This window comes from Etheostoma cragini, chromosome 9 (genome assembly GCF_013103735.1).
Source record: "Etheostoma cragini isolate CJK2018 chromosome 9, CSU_Ecrag_1.0, whole genome shotgun sequence".
NCBI lineage: Eukaryota > Metazoa > Chordata > Actinopteri > Perciformes > Percidae > Etheostoma > Etheostoma cragini.
In genome coordinates, this window is record NC_048415.1 from 11824031 (window position 1) to 11850029 (window position 25999).

The 25999-nt window shown below is 39.1% G+C and overlaps 1 protein-coding gene across 8 annotated transcripts in view; it reads left to right on the plus strand.

Moving 5' to 3' along the window:
• The window catches only part of LOC117951006 (arf-GAP with coiled-coil, ANK repeat and PH domain-containing protein 2-like), a 65034-nt gene that overhangs the window by 25016 nt on the left and 14019 nt on the right, over window positions 1–25999 (plus strand). The window contains exons 9-26 of one of the 8 annotated variants that reach the window (XM_034882474.1): window positions 1782–1856; window positions 3809–3820; window positions 6068–6130; window positions 8802–8914; window positions 9475–9526; window positions 9815–9915; window positions 10060–10165; window positions 10471–10679; window positions 12409–12478; window positions 12615–12709; window positions 12865–13052; window positions 13801–13902; window positions 14513–14605; window positions 14949–15181; window positions 15335–15444; window positions 15537–15647; window positions 16190–16251; window positions 20053–20156. In XM_034882474.1, coding sequence (XP_034738365.1) covers window positions 1782–1856; window positions 3809–3820; window positions 6068–6130; window positions 8802–8914; window positions 9475–9526; window positions 9815–9915; window positions 10060–10165; window positions 10471–10679; window positions 12409–12478; window positions 12615–12709; window positions 12865–13052; window positions 13801–13902; window positions 14513–14605; window positions 14949–15181; window positions 15335–15444; window positions 15537–15647; window positions 16190–16251; window positions 20053–20156 — 1899 coding nt within the window. Of the gene's footprint in view, window positions 1–1781; window positions 1857–3808; window positions 3821–6067; window positions 6131–8801; window positions 8915–9474; window positions 9527–9814; window positions 9916–10059; window positions 10166–10470; window positions 10680–12408; window positions 12479–12614; window positions 12710–12864; window positions 13053–13800; window positions 13903–14512; window positions 14606–14948; window positions 15182–15334; window positions 15445–15536; window positions 15648–16189; window positions 18741–20052; window positions 21099–25999 lie in introns of those variants that run through there. The other 7 variants (XM_034882475.1, XM_034882481.1, XM_034882480.1 and 4 more) reach the window with 7 other exon arrangements.

Consider the following 25999-nt stretch of genomic DNA (forward strand, 5'->3'; position numbering starts at 1 on the left):
CATACGGGGATTTGAACCAGTGACCCTCCGGTTCCCAACCCAACTCCCTATGGACTGAGCTACTGCCACCCCCAATCTGGGATGTCTGGGATGAAATATCTTGTTACCATATAGACTGCTAATGTTACTTTTTCAATGTGTTTGAATGACCACTTTATGATTCATGTCAAATATGCCATTTGTTCCACCCTTGCCTTTGGAAACTGCTGGGCTGCTTCTAAATATAAGATATTCTGCCAATAATATCTTTCCATGACACTTGGCCTCAGGGTTGAACATGTGTAGGATGAATATAGTCATTCAAAAGGATGTTTTACAATTTTTCCATGAATCATGCAGCTTGTCATCCTAGTGTTACATGTCAAGACAGATTTTAGCAGAAAAAAAGAGTGACCAAATTGTTTCAGTTGGATGCTCTGGTGGATAGGGGACCAATCGAAGCAGAATCAAACATTTGAGGCAATTGTCTCTGCTGATGTTGTCATTGGTGGCGGCATAGTGACATAGAGAAGATGTTAAAGGTAAGGTGAGTCTGTTACAAAATATGTAACATTCACACACGCACATGCGCACACACACACACACACACACACACACACAAAACTGCCTTTGCAGATACAGATAGAAGCAGATTGACGGCATGGAGTGGACTAGTTACTGTTGTTCGACAGGGGAAAACATTTCCCATCTGATGTTATCAGCCTGCCTTTTTGCCGTCCACCCATTTCCTCTCCAAACAAAACAAAAGATCCGGCTCCTTCAAATGCTGTCTTCTCTGAAACAAATGGATCACATTTTTGCCCTATTTTCCACGAAAGTTTTATCAAGTATTTTGTGGAAGAAAGAACTGTGAATTAGGCAGAAAGTAAACAAAATGTTGCTTTACGGAAAATTTCAGCTGTTAATAGCTACAATACAAAACGTTAGTGCCATCACAAAGGAAGTAAATGGTTGGTTCCACCCTCTTCCATCTCATTTGGTACACAAACTTCTCTGTAGGTCATTAGTATGAAATGCCATTTGGCTTGAAGTTGTGGTACAGTAACTGGTCTCTGTAAAGCCACATCAGGCATTAAAAACATATGATGAACACAGATAATATGTGTTAAAAACATGCATCACTCATGTTTAAGACGCAGATAGTGATCCCTTTGTGTTTGATGCTTGAGAGACAATGATTTAGGTCAGGTTGCGGTTACAGACACATGAAGCACTGAGTTGAATCTGCTGTAAGGCAAAATGGCACATTTTCAGCATCACTCTATGACCTCTAGCACTTCATTGAAGTCATTTTTAATTTGCTGCTTTCTTCTCTTCTCAAAAGAATCCTTTATTTTCCTCGCCACACACAATGGTTACTCGCGGGGACGAGGAGAGTCAGTCATCACCCCATCCAATTTCACACATGATGAAGCCTCCACAGCACAGTCCATTTTGTTTAGAGGAGAATGCCTGTGTTGTCTTGATGTGGCCTGTGGAGAAGTTGTTTATTTGCTGGAGTCATTTATTCTCTCAAGAATAGGAAGGAAAGTTTCTGTGCAGACATGCTTGCCGTCACCTTTTTTAGGTGCAGTCGAAAGAGGGATTTTTGATTTTAATGGCCCACCTTAAGATTGTCTGTAATTGTAATAACTATAATTGTGTGGTGCGATTAATCACAAGAAAGAGTGTGACAAGTTATTATTTTGTGTCTTAAAAGTTCTTGAATGTTGTTTTGAATTAAACGCTCATTAGCAGGTGGTTTGGTAAGCTTGACTAATCAGTTGTTCTGTCTCTTGCAGTTGGACCAGCTGGTGGTGGATGCTGCCAAAGAGAAGAGGGACATGGAGCAGAAACACTCCACCATCCAGCAAAAGGTACACACTCTCACAATATGATCCCATTTTTGTTTACATTTAAAAACAAATGTACATAGAAAATGGAAACTAAACACACAAATAACAACATTAACCACAATACAACCAAATTAGGTGCACAATTGGGAATTTGAGCAGTAACCCAGCCACACTGTCTCTAATCAGTCTGTTTACTGGTTCTACTTATTATTTATTCATCATTCTCATTCTCTATTTCAGACCTGTTCATACTGTTCAATAATATTGTAATATAATACTTACATAATAACATTATACTATTTATTCCAGCACCCTTTGCACTATGCTACATAATTAAAATAATAACTATCCTAACTATATTTACTCCTCTATACTTTGCACTCTTCATTGCACTATTTTCTCAACCTGTCTATATTGATTCTGTTTATATTGTGTAAATATTAGTGTGTGTGTATATATTGTTTGTTTCGTATGTGTAAGCACATTGGGAGCAATGATGATCCAGGGCTAAATTCCTCGTATGTATCCTCATACTTGGCAAATTAAGCTGATTCTGATTCTGATTAATCATAAATAACAACTTCATTCTCATTTCCTCTGCCTGGCAACCTAAAAAAAAAAAACCACTCACTTACTCTGTGTGCTCAACATGGCCAAGCTACTCTGAGCCTGGATTTCTCTTACATGAGTAGTGACTTTATGGCTGATCAATCCCCCAAAGCCTTTCTCATTGCACTCAGACCTCCTCCCATTAAAAGTAAACCCACAGCATTCTGACGGGATCTTGCGGGACTTACCTTTTACCCCACGGCTTCTTGTGCTCGTAGCCCTCTGATCACAACCTCCATCACTGCTCACCTGCACTGAACTCTATGCTGCCAGAGTTGGGCACACCATTCTAAAATATTATAAGCTTGTGGTACAGTAAAACGAATGGAAGCATTCAAGTTTTTATGAAATTCATTCATTCAAATTCAATTATTAGAAATCTAAGGACAAATCCCTTATTTGCAATTGAAAGAAAAATTGCATATAAAATAATTTGCCCAAGGGCGCATTCAGATACCAAAGATACATGTATCCATTTCAGCCATTCACTGTACATTTGTCATTTAAGTGAATGGAGGTAGTACTCCTCCCTCAGGTGTAAGGTGATCCCTTAAGCTCTCAGCCACACACCCATGCATTATAGACGAGTGACGGAAACCTGTTTTCAAACAAACAAGGTTGAGTTTCAGAACCCTCCTATCTCTGGTCAGCACACACGCCAAACCTAATATCCCCACTGAGTCACACTGAGTCAAGAAGGGTGCACCAGAGGTTTTGACAAAAAATTAAAAGCCCCTAAAAGGTAAACATTTACTAGTTATTGAAAAAGTTTTTTGTCTTTGTGGCCTCTAAACACTTTGGACACTGTTCTCTTTTGTTACACATGTTACAGTATGTTGATAATAAATTGTCCTTAGCTTTAATTTTACATTTATTTGTACATCACAGAGCATCATTAACTCCAGACATCTGCCAAATCTGTACACAGCCGTTGTCTGCTGGGCTTCTTTCAATTTGTCTGCCTATTAGTGACGTTCATTTTAGTCTCCAACTGTGTGCAAATAGTTAATCTTCTGAAATGTCTTTCTTTTTGACTTCCTCTGTTGTTCTTTACTTCTATCACTGTGTAATTTGTTTTGTCTGCCTTTTCTATCGGTTTTTCTTTTGCCTCTTGTCCTCTCTCCCTTCCCTCTTGCTCAGTCAGTGATGGTATGTGTGCCAACTTCCGGCTGTCCTTGAGCACCTATTCTCCACCTCCCCTCCCTCAATTTATCTAGAATCTATTTATATGTTGTCTTGCTCCCGACACCCGCTCTCTCTTGTCTGGCTGTTTATACACAGACACTCTTAACCAACTGTCTTCCTTTTTTCTTCTACTTCTGCTCTTTTATCCCCCCCATCTCTTCTTCTTTTACTCACTTCAGGCTGCTCTGCAGGTAAGCTGTATTACTCTTCCTTTTTTCCCTCGCTGTCATGTCTGCATGGTTGACTAGCTACTGTACACGCTGCTGGAAATGCTTGGACTCAACCTCTGCAGCTCACGTCATTTGTAGCAAGACGAGTGAGCTGGTTCCTCACAAGATTAAACTGATGATATGATGCAGTCAAGTTAAGGCTTAATTAAGACTGGTTTCTGTCTTGTTTTGTGCTTAGTTGAGGTCATTTATTTGCAGATTCTAAACTGCCTAAAGTATGTTTGGTATTGGCAAGAAGGATGATCTTTATTTCATTTCTTTTTAGTTGTCTCCCAAAGGTTTCCAGTTGAATGAAGTGAAGCTTGCTAAGTGCAATGGAAAAGAAATGTGTTGTACTAGCATATTTACCTTGAAAATAGGCAAATGAAACATTTGCTGTTAAGATTATTTGGCATTCGCTTTACTCTGGTATATTAACCTGTGCAGTTTTTTATGAAATATGCATTCATATTTCCTCAGTGCTGCAGGTCAAAGTGCACAAATGTTATTTATTGTAATATTAGGTTCACACGTTTTCCCAGGCTGACTTTATGTGAGTGACCAGGTTGAGGTAGTTCCTGTTTTCAAAGACACTTTAGCAGGTTGCCTGTCTGTATATAGACTTGTACTCGCTGTGGCAGGGACTATATCTGTGGTCTGATAATGCAGGTTCTTTACCCGTCAAGCTACCTTACCAATTTGCAATAAAACATACAATGATGATTGAGGTATAATTAATTAAAGTACACTAATCTATTGATCTGTATCAGCCTCAGTGACTAGAGTCATTTACACCAACATAAAGAAAACAGGCTACACATGTCTCTGACTCCTCCTCTTGCCTTTGTAGTTGCGGTGGTGATGCAGGTTGTTTACTTGTGGATCTTTCCTCATCTCTTACTGTTTGAAATGTGCAAAGGTTGGGCACACTGGCAGTGTTGTAAAACTCCTTTTATATTTTAATATGAGCAAAGAAAGTGAGTTTTAAAAGCCAGAAGTCTTGTAAACTAATGTCTAATGTCATTTGACACAAAAACCTTTACTTATTGCCCCATTTAGGAAAGTTGTTTTAATCTAATCTGGTCTAATCTATTTTCATTACTATCCACACTGATTACTTTATTTGTGCTTGCACACAAAACTTTCTCATTATCATTGTATTGATGAAACCTCTCGAGATTTGAAAGGCATCCTGAGGTTGTGTTTAGTGTGCTTCCTATCTCCCGCTGTGCAGAAGCAGCATTATGACCACAGGGCATGGGAGCATCACAGTGGTGGTATCGGAGAGAGAGAGACTGGCTGCTGACTGAAAGATTTCTCTGTCTTGTCTCATAAAGAAAGAAAATACACCTCGTTGGCTGGTTTGATTGTTTTAATGCATAAGTCAGAGTTTCTTTACTGTCAGATACACTGATTGCTTTTTTCAAGTCATTTTAAAAGCTTAAACATTAGACATTCAGCATCGTTAAATAAGTAGTTACTTTTATCAACACAACTCCGCAGTGCTGTGGCGATAGGTCTGTCAATGCGAAACTAACATACACACACACACACACACACACACACACACACACACACACACACACACACACACACACACACACACACACACACACACACACACACACACACAAGGGGAGGAGAGCATAGTAGTTAATTTGAAGTCAGTATAAATGTTTGATGCCCAAGATCCTCTGCACGGTCCACTTGATTATTCTTACCCAGCAGTAAACACACACACAGGTGACCTTCACTTAGGCCTCAGGAGGAGGAGCAGCAGAGGCAGTGACGAAAGTTTTGATAGAAATACACGGCCACAGGAGAAGAGGAGGCGAGGGTTTGTAGAAGGAACAGTCCACGCTGCTTATAGTGACACACTGCCATTGAGATGCGACACAGGTATACTTTGACATAGCGAGGACTCATTGGCCTCACAGGGAAACACACACAGAAAAGGGGGCTCCCACTCTATAAAACCTGTGAAAAATGAAGATTTTCAGCCGCTTTCACTACGTCTGGTATCTGGTGAGTGCACTTAATCAGGGAGATTGAGTTATGTGTATGTTCATGCATGCAACAATATTTGTGGCTATTTATAGAGATAGTCTGTGTTTATGTTTTTTCAGTGTGATTGTTTTCTCTTGTGTTTGTATTTTGATATGTGGTAGCATAAGAAATACATATTTATTTTCTCTGTGTGCCGTTCTCTTGCTGTGTGTGACATTTTAGGAGGTGACTCAGCCCGTGTCTTTACCAGACTGCCGCGACTTTTTCGCTTGGAGGTCGACCTCCGTACGTAGAGTCAACGCATCGATTTCCATTTGACTTCCGCTTTGTAACCCTACCTATCCCTGTCTTTCACCTCCTCTCCTGCACACACTAAGAGACTGCATTGCAGTGTTTGTATAGATGTTTGCACCTTTTGTCTGTTTCCTCACTTTAGAGTGCTACACATACATTTGTGTTGAGGTGTCTTAATTATGCAGCATGCTTTTTTTATGTCTCATGTTGGTGCTGGTGTCTGGTACATTGAACTCAGATTGCTGGTTTTATGTCATTGAGTGGTTTGTTGCTTTGTAGTCCATTGTCACTGGTTTGATCATTGGATGATAAATGAACACATCTCTGTTGTCAGGCGAAAACCTTACAAATGTTTCATGAACTAAGAGCAACAGCCTTACTATGCTGACCACTACTTGTTATTGAAATGGATGTAAAAGGGTTGAAAATGGTTTCCCAGAAACAAGCAGTCACAGAAATGTCTTATCCCACCTTCCAACCTAGTTGAAGTTAAAGAACCAGAAAGGCGTGCATGCGTGCGTGTTTGGGCGTATTATAGGGCAGATGGGGTTTAACTTAAGCTTTTACTCTGGTTACATTTATAGATCCAAGCAATGAGAGACAAAGCAATGCACTACATCAAACACACGTGTATAAATCTAGACTGTTGAGTGTCTTTGAGGGTGGATATCTTAGGAGTCTGCAACATGTAGATTTTAGGTTGTTGTTAGATTTGATCTGTACTAAAGAGCTCTTGCAAGACGGAAGGTTTAGGTGTATAGATTAGTATAAATGTTTACACTTTATTTGAAAGTACTATTTATCCTCATTTCCAATTAAGTACTCTTTTTCATAAAAGTGTTTAAATTAAAACACTTAATATATAACATTGTAGGGAGAAACATCTTGAACACAGACAGAATGCAGTTAACATTTTATAACTCCTCTATTGAGAATAGTATTGTGTAGAATCTTTTTTTATTTTATTGCTTTTATTTTACCTGAGGACAACACGGACTTTAGATGCTTTTAAATGTGGCCTTGAAACCCACCTTTTTAGGAGAGCTTTTGATTGAACTCTTGCCCTTTTTTTTAATTGTTTTAATTTTTTTCTCCATATGTTTTTATTTTTAGCACTTACCTGTTTTTATCATGTAGCACTTTGGGATTCGCGTAAAAATAAAGTGCGTTACAAATTAAATGTATTAATATTATTATTTGTCCCCTTGTTGTGGGCATGTTTAGCATGATTGCTTTCTAGGAAGTAAACAGGAAATAGTTGTTGTTGCCAACTGCTGAATGACTGAGGTCATTTTTACGCAGCACACAGAATTATCAATGTTGACATATTTTACTTACAGAGTTTACTGTAGTAAGTATGTCTTTGATATTTGTTTTGATTACATTTGCATGTAAAGAAGCGGTCCAAGAAAATTACCATTAGCCCTTTTCTTTGAGTGGCTGTTTCAGAGCACCATGTCATATTTGGTTCCATAATGGAGGACAAGGTGACAAAAAAGACTCTGGTTGTTTCTAGAAGGACAACAGAGAAGGTTATTTCACAGCTCAGTGCAGTAACAGACCGACAGCTATAATTGGTTGGACAACGGACACACACTCATGCATGCATCATGATGTCTAATGTCACATTAGACATCAGCTGAGAAAGCTAGGAGGCTCTTTGGAAAGTGTGGCAGCAGCTCAGTTAAAGGTATACTTGCAACAGGGACGGTCCCATGACATCATACCAGATTGGGTTTCAGCAGCAACAGAGTCAGTGAAAGAAAGGTGCATGGAAGCTCACTTTGCAACTTTACTCACTGGAGGACATTAAATAACCTAGCTAGCTGAACACTCAACTAATTAAAACCTTATAATGCAGGGCCCCCTGATAGCTCACGTGGTTGATCGTGCGTCCTTGGTTCGATTCCGACCCATTGCCCTTTGCTACATGTTGTCCACCTTTTCTCTCCCTCCTTTCCTGCCTTGGTTATCCTATCAAATAAAGCCCCAAAAAGCATCTTTAAAAAAACAATATAACCTCAGTCTTAATTCAGATATTGTTTATGTTGTGCAAGTATAAAGTAATGGAAAGCCTGGGCATGATGGGGCTTTGCAAATTACTAGAATGGAATTTTAACTTATTCAAACTGAAAGTCTTAACTTTGTTATTAATATTGTTAAAATCTTTTTAATATATTAACGGGACAACCTGGCCAAGTTATGGGATATGTTTTGTCCCCTTATTAGTTTGCTTGTCAAAGCATCTTCCAATATAGAGGGAGATGTAGATGAGTCAAATATTCTGAAGCCTTGACACTGTGAAGACAAATATAAGAAACATTTTCCAGTATTTTACTAGGTGTATTTTTAAACTCTCTTCCCGGGCAATATCTATTTGAATAGATCATAACAACAACCATCAGCTTTGAGTGTTGTTACTATCTTGTTCGATTCTTGGTGTTAAACCTTCAGGTCAGTGTGAGAAGCAGCCGAGCAATGCTGCTCTGAACCCGGTCACTTACTGTAACTCAACTAAGACTAATGGCCCTCATTTGTGACATAGGGAAAAATGCTGAGTCACTTCTTACCCTATTGGAAATGTAGAACATTTGTATTTTAACAAGTTTGCTTACTTTGTTTTGTATTTGCTCTCTTTCTTTTGCTGACACTTAATGTTCAGGACTTCTCGAATGACGACACCAAGCTGGAGTACAATGTGGATGCAGACAACGGCATCGCAATGGAGGGTTATCTGTTTAAGAGGGCCAGCAATGCCTTCAAGACGTGGAATAGGTATGACAGACGCAATTTAATAAGCATCTTTATGGATACACTTAAAATTTAATTTTATGATAACGAATTGCTGTAGTGGGCTGGTTATGGATTTTGGAGGGCATGCATTATCATCAAAATCTAGAATAGAGATATTAATGGTGCTTTACATTTTAATACCTCAACAAGTACTTTAGGTTCTTTATCACAGTCACAAGAATATAATTGGATTGGGTGTAGAAGGAAAAGTATTTAATTGGATATCAGTGAAATGCCATTCCTGACAACCATACCACTGTCACCTCTTTCTTTCAAAGTCGACCCAAATATCCAGCAAGCCTTTTGAAAACATGTACAAATGAGGCCGTGGGTAGGATTTCTGTATATCTTCTTCCTCTTTACTGCATTTATCCTCTGAGAAAAAGTATCTACTCGTCAGCTCTCTCTCTCTCTAGACACTGCCATTGCTCTAATTCACACTAGAGTTATGTAAAAAAAAAAAAAAAAAAAAACGTGTTATTTTAGGAGCATCACTGGGAACTGCATGTGACTGCTTGTTTTTTCTCGTGATCTCCTTTCAGGCGTTGGTTCTCCATCCAGAACAATCAGCTAGTTTACCAGAAGAAATTTAAGGTATGTCAAGTGACTCCCTGCACACTCACTACAATCAAATATGCTTGAGTTTGGATTACTGCACCAATAATCTTAACCAATAATATTGCCAAACCTTTAGATATGGATTTTTTTTTGGTGCCATTTCTTCATTTGTGAATATATTTTAAATATTGCAATTGAATAATAACTATTGTTTAAGATAAGTTAGCAACACCTTTACTGTGTTGTACAGAAAATCTTAGGTGTTCAGCACTGTCTGATTGTGTGTATTGTGTTTAACAAAACCTGCTGTGCTGTCCCCCTCAGGACAACCCAACAGTGGTGGTGGAAGATCTTAGACTATGTACCGTCAAACACTGTGAGGACGTAGAGCGTCGCTTCTGTTTTGAAGTGGTGTCACCCACCAAGTAAGTTTGAGATCCTGTCAGTCTAATGGACACTGGAATATTTTACTTAGGGTGGGAAGGTGGAGTAGCAGTGGACCCGCCTCCCACACATGCTCACACACAGTCAGCAGACATCAGTTGCGAGATGCTTGTCTGTCCCAACAGAAGCTGTATGATGCAGGCAGACTCAGAAAAGCTGCGACAGGCCTGGATCAAAGCCGTCCAAAACAGCATTGCCACCGCCTTCCGCGACAAGGGAGATGAAGGCGAGGTAAAAACCAAACACACTGAGAAACACTGTGTGGATAGTTCAAGGGATTCACATATACTTTAGATAAAGAATTTTATAGATAAATCATCTGTTGAAACTTTAACTGTGTATGTGTACTGTATGTAACACCAATTTTCCATACTTGAGTTTACATTCACTTTACCTTTTCTAGACAGTGTTTCCTGCTACAATGTCCCCATTACACCAAAGGGACAAAAGTTTAATTTAGCTTTCATCCTATCACATCTTAATAAATCTTGACCATCATTCTGCATGTCTGGGCATTCCCCTGTCTCTTATGTCAGAAGCTGGATAGGAAGTCGTCCACGTCAACAGGGAGCCTGGACTCTGGTGGGGAGCCAAAGGAGAAATCACTAAAAGGAGAGAGTGCCCTGCAAAAGGTGCTGGCAATCCCAGGCAACACCTGCTGCTGTGACTGTGGGCAGCCAGACCCCCGTTGGGCCAGCATCAATCTGGGCATTACCCTCTGTATACAGTGCTCTGGGATCCACAGGTAAAGTACTTTTAGTTTTGTGGAAATTCGTCCTTAAAATAGGTCTTTTAATGGTGAGGTTATGAACAGCTAGACACATAAAAATGGCAGCAAAAGCAGGGCTTACAATAACAAAGAGCAATGGAGGACGATATAGAAAAGTAAAATATCAATCTAAAAGAAAAGGATATATCAAAAAGGAAGAAAAAAAAGTAATAAATCTTAGACTTTTAAGTGCTATGACACTTGACTATGTTATGAATCTACCACCCTGCTTGGCATGTTGTAGTGACTTTTGATTGCTTTAATTACCAGGGTAGAATAGTTAATAATTATTCAGGCTACATTTTACTTAACATAAAAGCTTTCAGGGATCTTCCTTACTACAACCTAAAAAAAGTAATTGATCATCTTATTGACTCATCTTCTCTCCCTATCTTGTTTAATCAGTCTGGTATTGTTGTTGAAAACAAGTGAAGGAGCTTTCTCAGAGATAAAAAAAAAAGGTTTTTCAGATAATTTTCATTTACATTTATTGCAGCTGTATATCTTCTCTCTGGGAAGGAAACCCTGTCTTTGCATTTTATTTTAATCCCAATCTGTTTTAATAAAAAAGCTTGTGAAAAGTGGCTTTAACTTAAAACTGAATAAACAAGGAGTTTGGAGGATTTGTAATCAAGGATCAATGTAAATGGAGCATGATAAAAAGGTGACCTTGAAATTGTGGCGTTAACGGTGACACAAATTTTGTGCTGCTGCACCTACATAAAAACGTTAGGCACACCAGTGCAACCAAGGCAAAAAGTTAGTATGGATCCCTGGCTCATAGCTTTAGCGGCAGACTCTACATCCTACTTTTGGAATCCTCTCAGTAAAATACAGTCACACTAGACAGTTTAGCTTATTTTTCTTCTCATTTTAGCCTCGTTAGTCCAGGTACTACTGTAGCAAACGTTAATGTCACCTGCTGTGTTACATGTTATTAGTGTTTACTAGCGTGACATGCAGCGATTTTTCTGTTACGTCTGTTTTGGAGCATCAGAGACAACACAGACATTTAAGTGGCACCGTTATGAGGTACCAAAATCCGCGTTGATATTTCTTTATTTACTCACAACTTCAACATAAGAGGAATGTAGTACAATTTGGATGTGAAAAAAGTTACAAAGAGCTTATGTGACAATAAACTTTGTTTTGGTTAAAATCAACTAATTATCGTCATAATTAATCGTGATCTCAATATTGATCAAAGTAATCGTGATTATCATTTTGGCCATAATCATGCAGCCCTAGAATAGTATACCGCAGCTCAAGTACAGTTGTAGTTCTGTCTATGGTTTTATTTCCAAATATCCAAAACGTTCCCACAAACCAGATGATGGCGTATCCTCTATGTCCGGGCAGCCTTCCTTATCTCTCCCACTTGCCTTTTCTAGACGTGACGTGACGTGACGTGCAGCACTCCACACTCCCTTTTACTGTCTATGTCCACACCTCTTCTACCGTCTATGTCCACACCTCTTCTATCGTCTATGTCCACACCTCTTCTATCGTCTATGTCCACTTCTATCGTCTATGTCCACACCTCTTCTATTGTCTATGTCCACACCTGTTCTTTCGCGCGAAAGAAGCAAAGCTATTGTGCTTTTCTAATTGCTTCTTTCATCTACTTAAATTGTATTTGCTTTTATTAACTTGTACTTTCCCTTGTTCTATACACAATGACAATAAATGTCTATTCTGTCTGCAGGAGTCTGGGAGTGCATTTCTCTAAGGTTCGGTCTTTGACTTTGGATACATGGGAACCAGAACTTCTAAAGGTGAGAGGAAAAACTGATAACTGAAAACTGACGTAAACAAATGGACATGAACATCCAGTTCAAACTGAATGTCTTACTTAAAATCATGTGCTTTTAACAAAGTACTTTTACATTTATTTTTTTGCACCTTTCACAGTTGATGTGTGAACTGGGAAACGGAGTGATCAACCAGATCTATGAGGCTCGGCGAGAGGAGCTAGGAGCCAGAAAACCACAGCCAGGAGATCCAAGGTAGAGAAATGGTAGAAAGCATGTTGGTATTTTCCAACTTTTTCTCCCTTGATTTATATTTTCCTCAACTTATTTCCTGGTATATAGTGTTTTTCTGTATCTGACATAAACTGAATATTTTTCGAACAAAGCCTGATGCTTCTTGTTCCTTACAGACATGAGGTAGAGGCCTACATCAAAGCCAAATATGTTGACCGTCGGTTTGTACGCCGGCCGTCAGATGAGGAGCTTCGAAACAAAGTGGTTTCTTTGAGCATACAGGAGAAAAGGCTGAGCAGCTGCTCTGAGCATCTGCCCCCAAGACCGCCACCTCCCACCCCAAAACTCCGACCCGGTCAGTCAGGTCAGTCGAATAATTAACTAACATAACATCTTTTGACCCTTTCTGTCCTTTCTGTAACCTTTCCCTCATCGTTTGAACTAAATGATTAACAAACTGGAAACAAAACTAATTCAAAGGTGCTGGTCCTAACCTGGATGGTCAAATGATTACCACTATAACGTGTATGGAATATTTGGCTGGAAGGATTTAAAAACACTAGGTCCAACAAGCTGTCTCGACTTAATGCAGCCATGGTACCTTTTTGAAAACTGAAACATTTATAGTCCGTTGATGATGGCTTGGATATTGGATCAGTAGTTTTTGTCATCTCAACCAAAATTCCAGTGATCGGCTAATTGGATGAGGAGCAGTGTGACATAAAATTCCAATACAGAATTGGTGTGCATCAAGAGGGCAAAGCCAGTGTCATTTGTGATTGTGGCCACCTTTTTTATTGTATGCTTTATGTGACTTTTGCATTGGCGTGGAGAAGTAACCACCCATTGGCATATTGTATGTTCTCTGTGAACAGCATATGCCTCAGCCCTTTTTCCCTCCCATTGCTTCGCAAAGCCTGTCTCCTCCAGTGTCGACCGAGCTGGTAGTTTGACTATCTTCCTCTCTCCCTTATTCCTCTTCTTTCTTCCTTTCCTGTTCTGTACTTCTGGACTAATCCCTGCTCTCGCTGCATTCCTTATAATTCTTCACCCTGCCACTCTATTTACACCTTCCGCCTTCCAATTCCAAACTCCCATTATCCCTAACATAGCTGTTGCCAGTGGCATGGAGGCTCGCCGTGACTCTCTCTTCTGTCCTGATGAGCTTGACTCTCTCTTCTCCTACTTTGACAACTCTGCCAAGCTCAAGAGCAGTAAGTACTGAATGCTTAGTGTTTAGCTTGCTTCTCCATCCCCTCTGTCCATTTGTATTCACTGCTTTGGAGCTGTGGACTAACAACCCTTCATCCACGCCTCTGTTCTTCCTTCATCCAGACCTTTTTAATGGACCATCCCATCATGTTAAGGGCATTGCAGAGCATACTATGATTTTTTTTTCCTGGGGTTGGGGTTTGTTTCTCTCACACATGGTTTTGGTCATTGTCTGGTATTTGCATTTGTATCTGTCACACCATAGTTTGGGTATTTAGGGACATGAAGGTGATGGTTTGGTCCTGTCCTCCGGGTTTCTTTCTGTTGATTTCAGCCGGGGACTTACTCTGTGTTACTGTGCAAAATATAAGAACCACCTGCTGTTTGTGGTAATCTGGAGGCAAAATAGCAGCTGTCAAAAGCCAGAAAATGTTGAAAAACATTTAGTTACCAAAAAATTTGTATTTATCAAAAGGTCTTTGTTACATTAGGAAGCTGTGTGATGATGTGAAAAGAAATCAGCAGGAAGGTGCTCCTTGTATTTTATACACTCAGTGAATGACATCTGTGTGTTGTTCCATAAAGTCGTGATTCAGACTCTTTGTTTTATAGTAAAAAGTGCAGACAGCGGCATCCAGAACAGCGCTGATGGGAGTAGGGAGATGCTAGCCAACACCCCCTCCAATAACAGCCTGACAGATGCAGGTAAGACACAAACTCATACACTCACACACAGCTGTCATTTCACAGACATCCATGCCTATTTAGATAAAAAGCAAGAGACATGTTAGCAAAGTTAAAAAAATTTTTTAAAAAGCATCTTGCCCAAGCATCAAGAGAATCAGTTGAAGGTGATAGGGGCTTATTGCAGTTAGGCTTATCCACAACACTTAAACACATTATCACAATAAATGGTGCCATTGCTAAGATTAAAGAGAATGATTGGTTAGTGTCATCGAACAAGCTTATAGCAACAAGCAACCACAGGAAGACAAATGCACATGAGCTAATACACACGCCCTAAATTGTTTTCCTTCCCATTTTTCAGACGCTGCTGAGTCTCCGCCAATGGCCATGCCTGCCACACTGCCTCCTCCGTCACCCTGTAAAGAGGTGGTTTTCTATGAGCCTAAGGAGTACAGCTCAGGTCTGCAGCTCTACTGGGCTGCATGTGCCCGCAGCCTGCCGGACATGTCGGAGGCACTGGCCCACGGAGCCGAGGTCAACTGGGTCAACACAGAGAACGACAAGAGGACGCCGCTTATAATGGCGGTGCAGGGGGTGAGCATCACCAAAACAGAATAACTGATCTTTAGATGATGATGATGATGATGATGATGATGATGATGATGATGATGATGATAATAATAACACTTAAGTGTGTTTTGCCACTGGAAAGTAATAGAATGTGTTACATCAATGGTTCCTTTTCAGGGTTCGTTGGTCACCTGTGAGTTTCTGCTCCAAAATGCAGCTAATGTGAACCAGCAGGACGCTCAGGGCAGAGGACCTCTGCACCATGCCACCATGCTGGGACACACAGGGTTTGTCTTATCCTCATAACTTTACTAAATGTTCATTATGCAGTTCAGATTATGTATAACCTCTAAAAAACAAACCTTTCTCTCTGTTTCAGGCAAGTGTGTTTATTCTTAAAAAGAGGAGCAAATCAAAATGCTGCAGACATTGATGAGAAAACACCCCTATCAATAGCCGTGGATGCGGCCAACGCAGACATTGTCACACTGTGAGTGTTATCGTTATCGTTGGTATTATTATAATGTTTTTGTGAGAGTTGTCTGAGCTTTCACACTGTTAAATACAACCAACTAGCTCAACTCTCAACGACATGGAACTGTTGGGGTTTGGTGACTTGCTCAAAAAACACGTTGACCACCCACAGTAATGTTTTGTCAAATGTTATGACTCCTACAATTGGTTTGGAAAGTGAGACTAATTGTTTGTATTATTTGAACAGCATGAACATTTTATGATTTTATTAAAAGCTAAAAAAAACGTACCCCTCTTAACTGTATGCATTCACCAAGAGTAACAACTTACTCCACAAGGTGTCACTACTTTATCAGTTTACAGATCAACACAATGCAGTGGACATATTTCCCCTCTAGATGTAACACAGTGACCTGTTAAAGTATTATATATCAGAGCTGTGTATTTCTGCGGGAACGGTTACCAAAACCACCGACAATAGAGTGACGATTTGATTATTGACTGTAACTCTTAACTGTGGCTTATCTGTCACTTCCTGTTTCCTAACCTGCTCTCTAGGTTGCGATTGGCCAAGATGAACGAGGAGATGCGAGAGGCGGAGGGGCCCTACAGCCAGTCAGGTCAATATAACACCAACAGCCCCACCGAGATGCAGTACAGAAAGTGCATGCAGGAGTTTATTAGCCTGCAGTTGGATGAAACCTAACTGTTTGCCCTTGTTAAAAGACAGAGCAACGTACTGTAAAACCAGACTTATCAGAGGAAATGTAAAGCCCAGATTTCTGAGTTGGGGTCAGTTGACTAAAACAATCCAAGATTACCCAGAAAATTCATTCTCAGTGGTTTGATTACAAATCGGAAGCCGCATTTTTATTAACCGGTGAGGGGAAATTTGATCTACTGATTAGAGTGAACTGATTCCAACTCTGTCTGTTGGGTTCCTGTGTCCTGCTGTATTGTGAGTAATGTCCCAACTCCTGCCAGGTGCTAGGCCAGTTGCACATTGGTGTGGTACAACGTCAGGTGCTATACCGTATAAATGTGACAGGGTTAAAGCCATCAACTCTGTTTTCCATCAAGTGACTGTTATTAATGTAAAAATAATTGATAGCACAAAATTAAATGAAACAGTGTCACTTTGTATGAGATAGTCTGTACTTATTCCCTTGAAGTTTAAAACAGAACATTTGCAGATTTCCTCTGTACTGTATAAGAGGTGTTACGTGATTCAGATTTCTTTGGCTAAAAGACTTTTTACGTTTTTCAATTAGTGTTGTGTCTCTAGCTACCCAGTAACTGCCACCAGTATCCAGTGACCTCAAAGTGATAATCAGGCAATAATCGTGACTTTTGAATTTTTATTGGACCCATCTGGAGAGGTGTAGGGTGTGTCTATAAATCACTAAGTTTCATTTGAAATCGTCCTGTCAGAAGTAATTTATGCACATTCCTATTAATGGTTATGCAACTACGGTACAATGTCCTGCAATTGTATGGTTCCTGTTTGACGTCTTAACCATTGTAACGGTCTGTTTATTTATTTGAACTGTTTGTTGATATAATGCATCTTGCTGTTGTGACATGCCTGGTCAGAAGTCTATTTTAGAACAGTTTTATTTTATAACTATAATTCTAGGAATTGTATCATACGTATACCTACTGTAAATGTTGTAAATGATGAGATTGACTGGTTGCACAGGGGCGAGTGCCATGGGAGCCACTGTGTTAACATCCTTATCTATGTATTGTTGATTTTATGGTATTTTCTTCCAGTTATGACAATGTTGTGTCTTGGTTATAAGTCGGTGAAGTGTGCTTGCTCATTGCCTGTAATCGCAGGAAATCCAGAATTGTAAGATTATGACGGCCTTTTAGCGTCATTGCGTTGATTGTATTGAATGTTGGTGGGGTTTTTACTGAAAAGTAGACAAACCATCAGAGGATGGTACATTGTCAAGCTACAAGTGCAATAGTGTAGAAAAATATCCACATGTAACAATGTATATATTCTTATCACCTGCTGGTCCTAGCTTAGAATGATCTTAATCATATGGGAGATTCAAAGCTCACTTGAGTTTTCTGGATAGGTAAGGAATGATTAAACGTACCCCAGTTTCATCCCATGTCTCCACTCCATGCAGCCCTAAATCCTGGGAGGGCACCTAAGCACTTTGATTAAATGGTTGTTTCTGACAGCACATTGATAGAACATTATGTGATGTTTTGAATGGCTGACTTGCGAGGGGTGCATGCAGTAGTTAGATTATGATTGTGTTCACAGGTAAATGAAGGTCTTGTGTCCTTCAAAGTAGATGCTGATGGGGTTTCTTGAAACCTCTTAGATTGGAGGGTAAAGGGACTCGTGGATCTTTGTGTGTTGACCACAGGAGGGAGGGCTGCCACGAGTAAAGCATCTTATATTGAGGGCTAGATGTGCCGCTTTACGTAGCCAGAATTATATATAATGCGATTAGCCTTAATGCTGCTTTTTTTAAAAGTGGAATATCCTCCATGGTCATTTTTTTGCTTTTTAAAAATAAGTCGTGAATGTTTTGGTCCTGAATTGTTTAGCATGTGCAATGCTTGTTGATAGGGAATGTTACCAAAACGATTGCCTGCTGTTGCAATAAAAGTCAACAGCAGACACATCAGCAATGACCATGAGAGGAACAGAAGGCGTTTTGTTTTGAGCAGATTAGAGTCTGTAGTATGTGCTTCCAGTCACTGAATGATCCTCAAGTTGTTTTGCTTTGCTAGGGGATTTGCCACAGCGCCGTCCTCTTTGGAATCTGGAATCAGTTGTTGAATGATGGGATTGATTAGGAATATTCAGGGGTAATGAATGGGAGGGAGGATTAGACTCATCACTCCACGTCTCCCTTTTTATCAAAATTACAGTTCCCTCGTCTCAAGTGTTTCTACCTGATTGAGAAGAAGTAGGCTTCAGAGTGGTGGTTCTCAGCCGACGCCTTGTTGATTTTTTTGGGGGGGCATTTGAACAATAATTTACAAAGTATGTATATTTTTTTAAACGTAACAATACTACTTTTAATATAAGTATATTTTTTCTTTAATCGGGATTTGTCGCCTGTAGTCTTCAAAACAATGTTTAAAAACCTGAAAATAGAAGATTTACTCTTGAAACTCAAACAGATTGAGAACAGCTGCTCGGGTGGAAGAGGAAGCTCTCTATCTTCTTTATCACACTCCTTTATTACTCCCATCCACTTCTCTCTCTCTTTTTCTCTCTCTCTCTGTAAATTGACTCTTGGTTCTGTGTTTTGCTTTGCTTTTCTCACTCTCCTCCCCAGAGTTGTGTGCCTTTCTTCTGTTCTTTTTTTCTTTGGGGTGCGGAGGCAAACACAACTGTATTTTTGTACATAAACTCATGCACTTTAAACATAATACAGTTGGTAACAAAAATGAATCTATGTGGGCTTGTCTTTTCTTTCTGAGTCGTTCTCCAGTTGCTAAATTGAAAAGTTCCCTGGCTGTTTTTTGCGTTTTGCTTCTACTGTTGTTTCCCATCTTTTCTGCCTCTGCATGGTTCTGTCTAAAGCTCGAGCCACACCGACACTGTGACAGGTATGGCCGACTTTTCCTTTTTGATTCTTGTTCTGATCAAACTGTCACTTTGCACAAGCTCTCCGCTCTGCACAACACTTTATATTTTATCCTCCTGCACGATGAAACATTAATGTTTTTCTAAGTTATCTTTTTCGTGTCTTAGTTGCAACACAGTTTAATTTTTTTAATATTTCTCATCTTAATGCAAGTAATATTTTATTTTACCATATTTAAAGGAAAGGGTTGCAGCAGGTTGATGCAGTCATGAGGGGGACAAGCTCAGACTTTGATATGGTGCTGGAGGGATTGTTATTATAGCATCATCTTTTTTTTTTTAAGGCATAGTGCCACATAATGTTTCAAATTTCAGACCTTTCTGACTAGTTACAATTTTTTGATAACAGGTATTACTTGTATGTGTTATTAAATGATACATTGTCTCCTTCTGGACAGAAAACACTTGTGTAGTCTTGTGCCAGGAGATAAACTGTGAAGTCATTATTTCCACTCTTGTGAGACATAGTTACTGATGTGATGATCATGCAGCCGTGCTCTCTATCTCAGTGGTTCCCAAACGTTTTGTGGCTCATTTTAAGATTAAGTAATGTCTACTGGGACTGCTCACCACAGGTTAGGACGTCCTTAGTTGAGACATAAGTTGTGAGTCATTTATCAAAAAAGATTTTTCCCTCTCAAATTGTGTAATTGGAAGGCCTGACAAAAAAAAAAAATTGAGGAAAGTCAGAAAAGATAATTGTGCATTAAAAATGAATGGAACCAATGCTCTGTCTGACTTCTCTGTAATGTTTTGCCATAGTTGTTATTGATATCTTGTGTTCTTGTTTGTCTTGCAGGAGATGAAACCTATCAGGACATTTTCCAGGATTTCACCCAGATGGCCTCCAACGACCCGGACAAGCTCAACCGCTACCAGCAGTACGATCCGCAACGACCCTGACGCAACAGAAACACCATCCACTAGCACTCAGAGACGCTGTCTGCTAAACCCGGGACAGACAAAAAGATGTCCATGGAAAGACGTGGTCCACTTTCCCTCCAACATCATTCAGCATTAAAGCCGGTCAGTGCTGCTGCCACAGCTGGACTCATGTTTCTATATCTAATGTGGCCGAAGCTCCATTTTATCAAATTGTATTCTTGCAGCTGTGTTTACAGCCCTTGTTGACGGCACTTTGTTTAAGTGAAGGGGAGCTGCTTCGAAAAGCAAACTTCACCTTTTTCTATTTTAAACTGTGCTTCCAGTAGGACCACACTTAGTGAATGGTACGGTGTTGAAGCCTTTGAAAGGATTTGCAAAGTCATGAAATATCTAAATGATAATTGAACTCAGTCTGAATGTAGAACTGCCATCAAGGCTATTTTAATCTTATGTCACACTCTCCAACAAAATATTTGTGTTGCATCAGAGTTGTAAAGAGCCATGTGCATGGACAGACTGTTAAATGCTTTATTTAATATGTTAAGTACTTTCTCTTTTCAATATGATTCTCTGTATGATCATAGACATCTTTGCTTTAGGGAACTCTCAGCAGCGTATACACGACAGTATGCTTTCACTTATTTGCACAAATCCCTTTGTCTTAAATTGCCACCTATGTTTACCAGTTTTGATGGTAAAACTTTGATTTGTTAAATGTACAGTGAAGCAAACATGTTATTGCTGGTCTGCGATGTTTAATAGTTTATTTTTTATTTTAAATGCTAGTTTATTTTTTACACTTTCCTCTTAACACTTTCCTCTGAACACATCAGTACCTGCAGTACATGACAGTGGGCAATCAGCCCTTCAGCGTAGAGTTAAAGGTTCTGTTTAGGACATTCAGAACCATTCGATTTTGCACTAGAGCACCAGCTTCTCAGACAAAAACAAACGGGCGCGGTCAAGTGCGGGGGTTAGTTCACTAGGTCACCTCCAGCTGAACGTTGAACTGCACTCTGCCAGCTCCGTGTTACAATGTTGTGTGGGAGGTCACTCTCTTAATCTCTTTAAATCACAAGGAGGGCATTCAAAGGGAGGGGGCTCTCATGCACTAACGTGCACACACGGTCAGCCCGGCCCAACCAAAACAGAGAAGCTCTGATTACAACTCACAGAAGGTGTCTGACTTAAACCGTTTTTACTTGCATTTTTGGAAATATGTTTGGTCCACATGTGTTTGTGTTATATCGTGATTTTGAAAATGAACTGCTACCTCCTCTGTCAGCTCTAGCCAATGAAAAGAAATAAGTGGAGAAATCAGGCCAATAACAAAAGCTGGTCAGTCTGATGTCATGTTGCCTGAGCTCTTAACTGTTCATGAGCTGGGTAAAGGATGCTGATAGCCAGGTTCTCATTGGCTAGCTTTTAGCCAATCAGCTTAGCTCATTGAGTATTAATGAGAACTGGCACAAATGGAGCAGTCTTCATGCAGACTTTCTATACCACGCTAGAATGGCTTGAAACAAGGTTACCAAGGCATTTTATCATCAAAAAATGTTAGTCCATGGTAGAACTTCAGACAGTACCACAAAGGAATGGAATACATGTGGCAGGGCACCTTTAATTCTCTGCACAAATAGTTGTTGGGTGCAATATTATTGTTCAAAATCTCTTCTATAGAACCTCTAAAGAGTTCTACAGTAATATCGACCTGTATGGTATATAAAGCCATTTTATTCTAGAAATACCAGTAACACTGTTTATTACAGGTTTGTAATTTTAAAACAATTTCATAGTACGTGTCCTGAAAATAATTATTTGTTGTTACTCATAGTAAATATAAGATTCCTCCTGAAAGAAGCTCCATTTAACCCAAGTAAATGTTCATTTAATATTGGAAACTTAAAGTTAAAACTAAGCTACTACTTCAGATTTCATACCTGGTTGATTTGGCAACACCCATGGTTACCGTGGAAACCGCAAGTGCGGTTACACTGCTTTCTCTGTTTAGAGCGTAGCCAAACTAACTCCCGTTGTTTTAATAAAGGAGTTAGGCAATGATCCATCTGGCTTAAAATTATAAACACTTCCTCTGGATTTTGTTAACTGGCCAATTTGAATCCAGTGTATCGATAGTGGACTCTGCCACTAACAAAGAGGGATAATTACTGAATGTCAATACATTAAATGGCTATTGCTGAAATAAGGCTGAGCATAAATAATAAGTAAACAATTTGTTTTCTTGAAAAGCTCAAGGATTATATCTTAAATACTCCCCATATGGTGAAGTTAATGCCTGTTGACAAATTTCACACGTTTGCATGTACAGCTGACCTGCTGTGCACTTATAAAATACTCATATTTTTAATTGGCAGATTATTGACATTAGTTAATTGGACGTTAGCAGCAAATGACATCGACATTTCAAGTAAACCTTTCAGGTAATAAAAATAATTACAGACCTGTAAAGTAAAACTTTACAGATACACATACAGTCTGCAAAATGATGTGTCAGGAAATATTACACTCTGTGGAAATTCTGTGACGGTGTATGACTTGAGTTGTAGAGCCACTGGCAGTTCATGTGATGCATTGTTAAAGAAATATTTTTACTTAAAGAGTGTTTGATTTAGTTCAGACAACTGCACTGAAATTCCTGAAATACATTCAGCAGCTTTCCTGATAGATGTTCTATACTGTAGGATCAGATTTTTTTTTTTTTTTTTAACAGTAAAATCTTCTCTTTGACATTATATAATAAGATATTATAAGAACTGCAGAGGAAACCTTTGGCCAATGCAACATGGGATACATTTCTTGTACATTTTGTACAGTTAGTGGTACTTGAATCGTTAAATAAACTTTTGTATATGCTGTTCTTTGCATCCTTCAGTAATCTTAGCCCATTTTTATATTGCCTGTCTGTATACCATTATACATGAACATTCTAATTGTAATATGTAAGAACTTCTAATTGTAATATGTAAGAACTTCAATACATATGGACTGAGGATTTATCGGCAAATGTGTAGTTTTTTTGTCGTTTCCTTATCTCAAGGTTTAATCACAACCACTTTGCCTCATTTGGCTTCATTAAAGTCATTCCAGACATGGGTTTGTCAGTACTAAGTTGTGCGCTGGTGCCATAGTCCACAAACAGGTATTTGAAATTGTTGAGAATGTTTAGTTTAAGTTGCTCATCTTAAAAAAAAAAGTTGTTTTACTGCTCTCCTGTCTGGTTTCTTTTTTCAGTACTTTTTCATTTATTTGTTTTCAAATACTTATACCTTTTTATAATTTACCTAAAGTATGTCCATGCAGTCACACATACATTTTGTTTTCTGTAAGTGCGTTATCAGCTTATGCGCTAGAAGAAATGAAGAAAATAAATAGTGTCAGTACAAGCGCACAAGATAATTAGGTTTCTAAAATGTTCTCCGTCTTTCAAAAAGCCCTCGAAGGAGTTCCAAGTCTCCTCTCAAAAGTAGAGCATTTCCTCTGAAGAGCAAGGCAAAGCAGTAATTCATCATTGTGCACTTGGTCTACGAACATTATTAAAAAATTATCCTATTAGTTTTTTTTTTTTTTTTAATAAACTTTAGACTTTTTTCATTGTTATCAATATAAAGGAAAGGGTCTAAAAATACTTGTTTTCGAGTGAGGCTCTGTTGCTTCCACTTATCTGCATTTCTTGTTCATAATGTGTAATTCCAGCTATTTAGTATCTTTGTACATCATGCTGAATGAGAGTGTGAGTCAAAGTCTAAATTTTAATGCAGACACAAACACCAAGAATCAGGATCTTGATGATTTTTCCAACACTGGATTTTGGTTGCACGTATTTGTCATAAAGTGTCAATAAGGACTGAAACAAGAGTTACATTTGCAGAAGAACATCAGAACATTTAGAAAATGTTATATATTTATACTAGTTTGGGGTGTGCAAAAATTTGCGATTTAAGCTCTACCAATTCATAATCGTTTCTTAGAATACCAAAAATCTATTCATTTAATTTTTTTATTATATATCTACACATGATTGATAGATAGATAGATAGATAGATAGATACTTTATTGATGTCTAAGGGGAAATTCAAGGTCCCAGGAGCCTACAGACTTCACACACAACATACACATACCTACTTAACAGGATCTTAAAAAATAACAAACAAATCCACAAGAATAATATGAATGTATTTATTAATGTGTATGTATATATATTTTCTGAATCGTACACACCTAGTACTAATATACATACTTGTATGTGGTTTAGAAAGCCTCATTGTCCACACTGTGGAGGCCTTTCACTGAATATTTGGGGGTCACATGTCATAGTGTCTTCTTCCTGACCCGTGTTACAACTACAGGAGCTCACATGCCACTGCTCAGAAATTAGTTTTGTTAGTGATGGTTTTTATTTTGTTTCGACATCATCACTTTGTGTTTTTCTCGTTTGCTTCTAGTACGTCCTTTAATGGGTTAAGTTTTTAGAAAACAGCTTTAGAGTCTGTCCAGCAGGGGGAAGGCTGCTTTCAGTCTTTCATATTTGGAGACAAACAAATCTTGACCTGTACAGCCTGAAAATGCAGCTGAGGATTCTGAAAGGCAACTTCATGTAAGTCTGTGTTTGCTCAATTTATTTAGTTTGTTTGAGACGTTGGTTTAAAGCCTGACATACTATAAATCCTACCCTATTGTATTTTACGAATGTGTCTCTGCTCTGTGTGTTTGTAGTTTTTAGCCGTTTATCATTTTTTATTGCTCCACCTGTTAAATCACTAGTAAACTAAACCTTCAAGTCAAAACTACATGGTACTCTCATCTCAGAAGAAGTTTAACCCTTAACTTAAATGGAAATTATTATTTAAAACAAAGAGGTAATATTCATTAATGTACACTGGTGAGGTCATGGAATTCTCCCCGTGCCAATCTTGATACACATCTGTGGATATATTACCCAGTCCCATTCCACCTTTAATAATTACAGCGTGTTTATTTCTGCTGCTCTTTAAATGAGAGGCATGCGGGCCAGTAGTGCCCACCACTTCAAATGACTTATAGTTGTCTGTGTGTGTGTGTACAGCCGGCCAACGTGTGTGTTTAGTCTGCTTCAAACTAATGTTGCTGAAAACACATTGCTTTTTCAACAATGATAGCACGATCATAATTCATCGGAGTACTACTGGACACGCTCATGTTAAACCTACAGAACAACCTTCTGAAACATGAAGAAGAGGGTCAGTGTGGTCTTCTTCTCGCACCACATCTCACAAAATGTGTGTGAACTGTGACGTGACACAAAGAATATGCAGTACAGCTGAGGGGTTTACGGGCAATGGTTGCAGGGTCAAAGGCAACACACTTTCACTTTAGTCCCACGGTGGCCATTTTGAAACTTGCCTTTAATAGTAATATCAGAAACTTGGTGTAGGAATTGTAGCCTCAAATATACTGGATTTTTAAGGCTGATATTGGTATTTGTCAGTTTTGTTCAAACCCTGTATAGTAAGAAAATAAATAAAATCTTAAAACATAAAAAGCTGAACTCGTTTTGGTATGTCAGAAAATTAATAAATAAAACTAGATACTCCTCATGCCTAGGTCTTATAGCACAATGCTTTTCTGCTACAGAGACTCCACGAGATACCATCTATAAGTGCCAGTTTATGCATCGGAGTTCAAAGGGCATGTGATGCCCGTCTGTGCCTGGCTCACAGGCTTTGTGAATCGGCCACCAGGCTTTTTCCAGGAATTCTGCGGTCTGCTTGCCTGTGGAGAAATGAAGGGCCGCTGCTGGAGACGTTTCCCTCCATAAAAACACCATGTGAACAAACGCTGAGAGGGCCAAGCCCCATCAATGC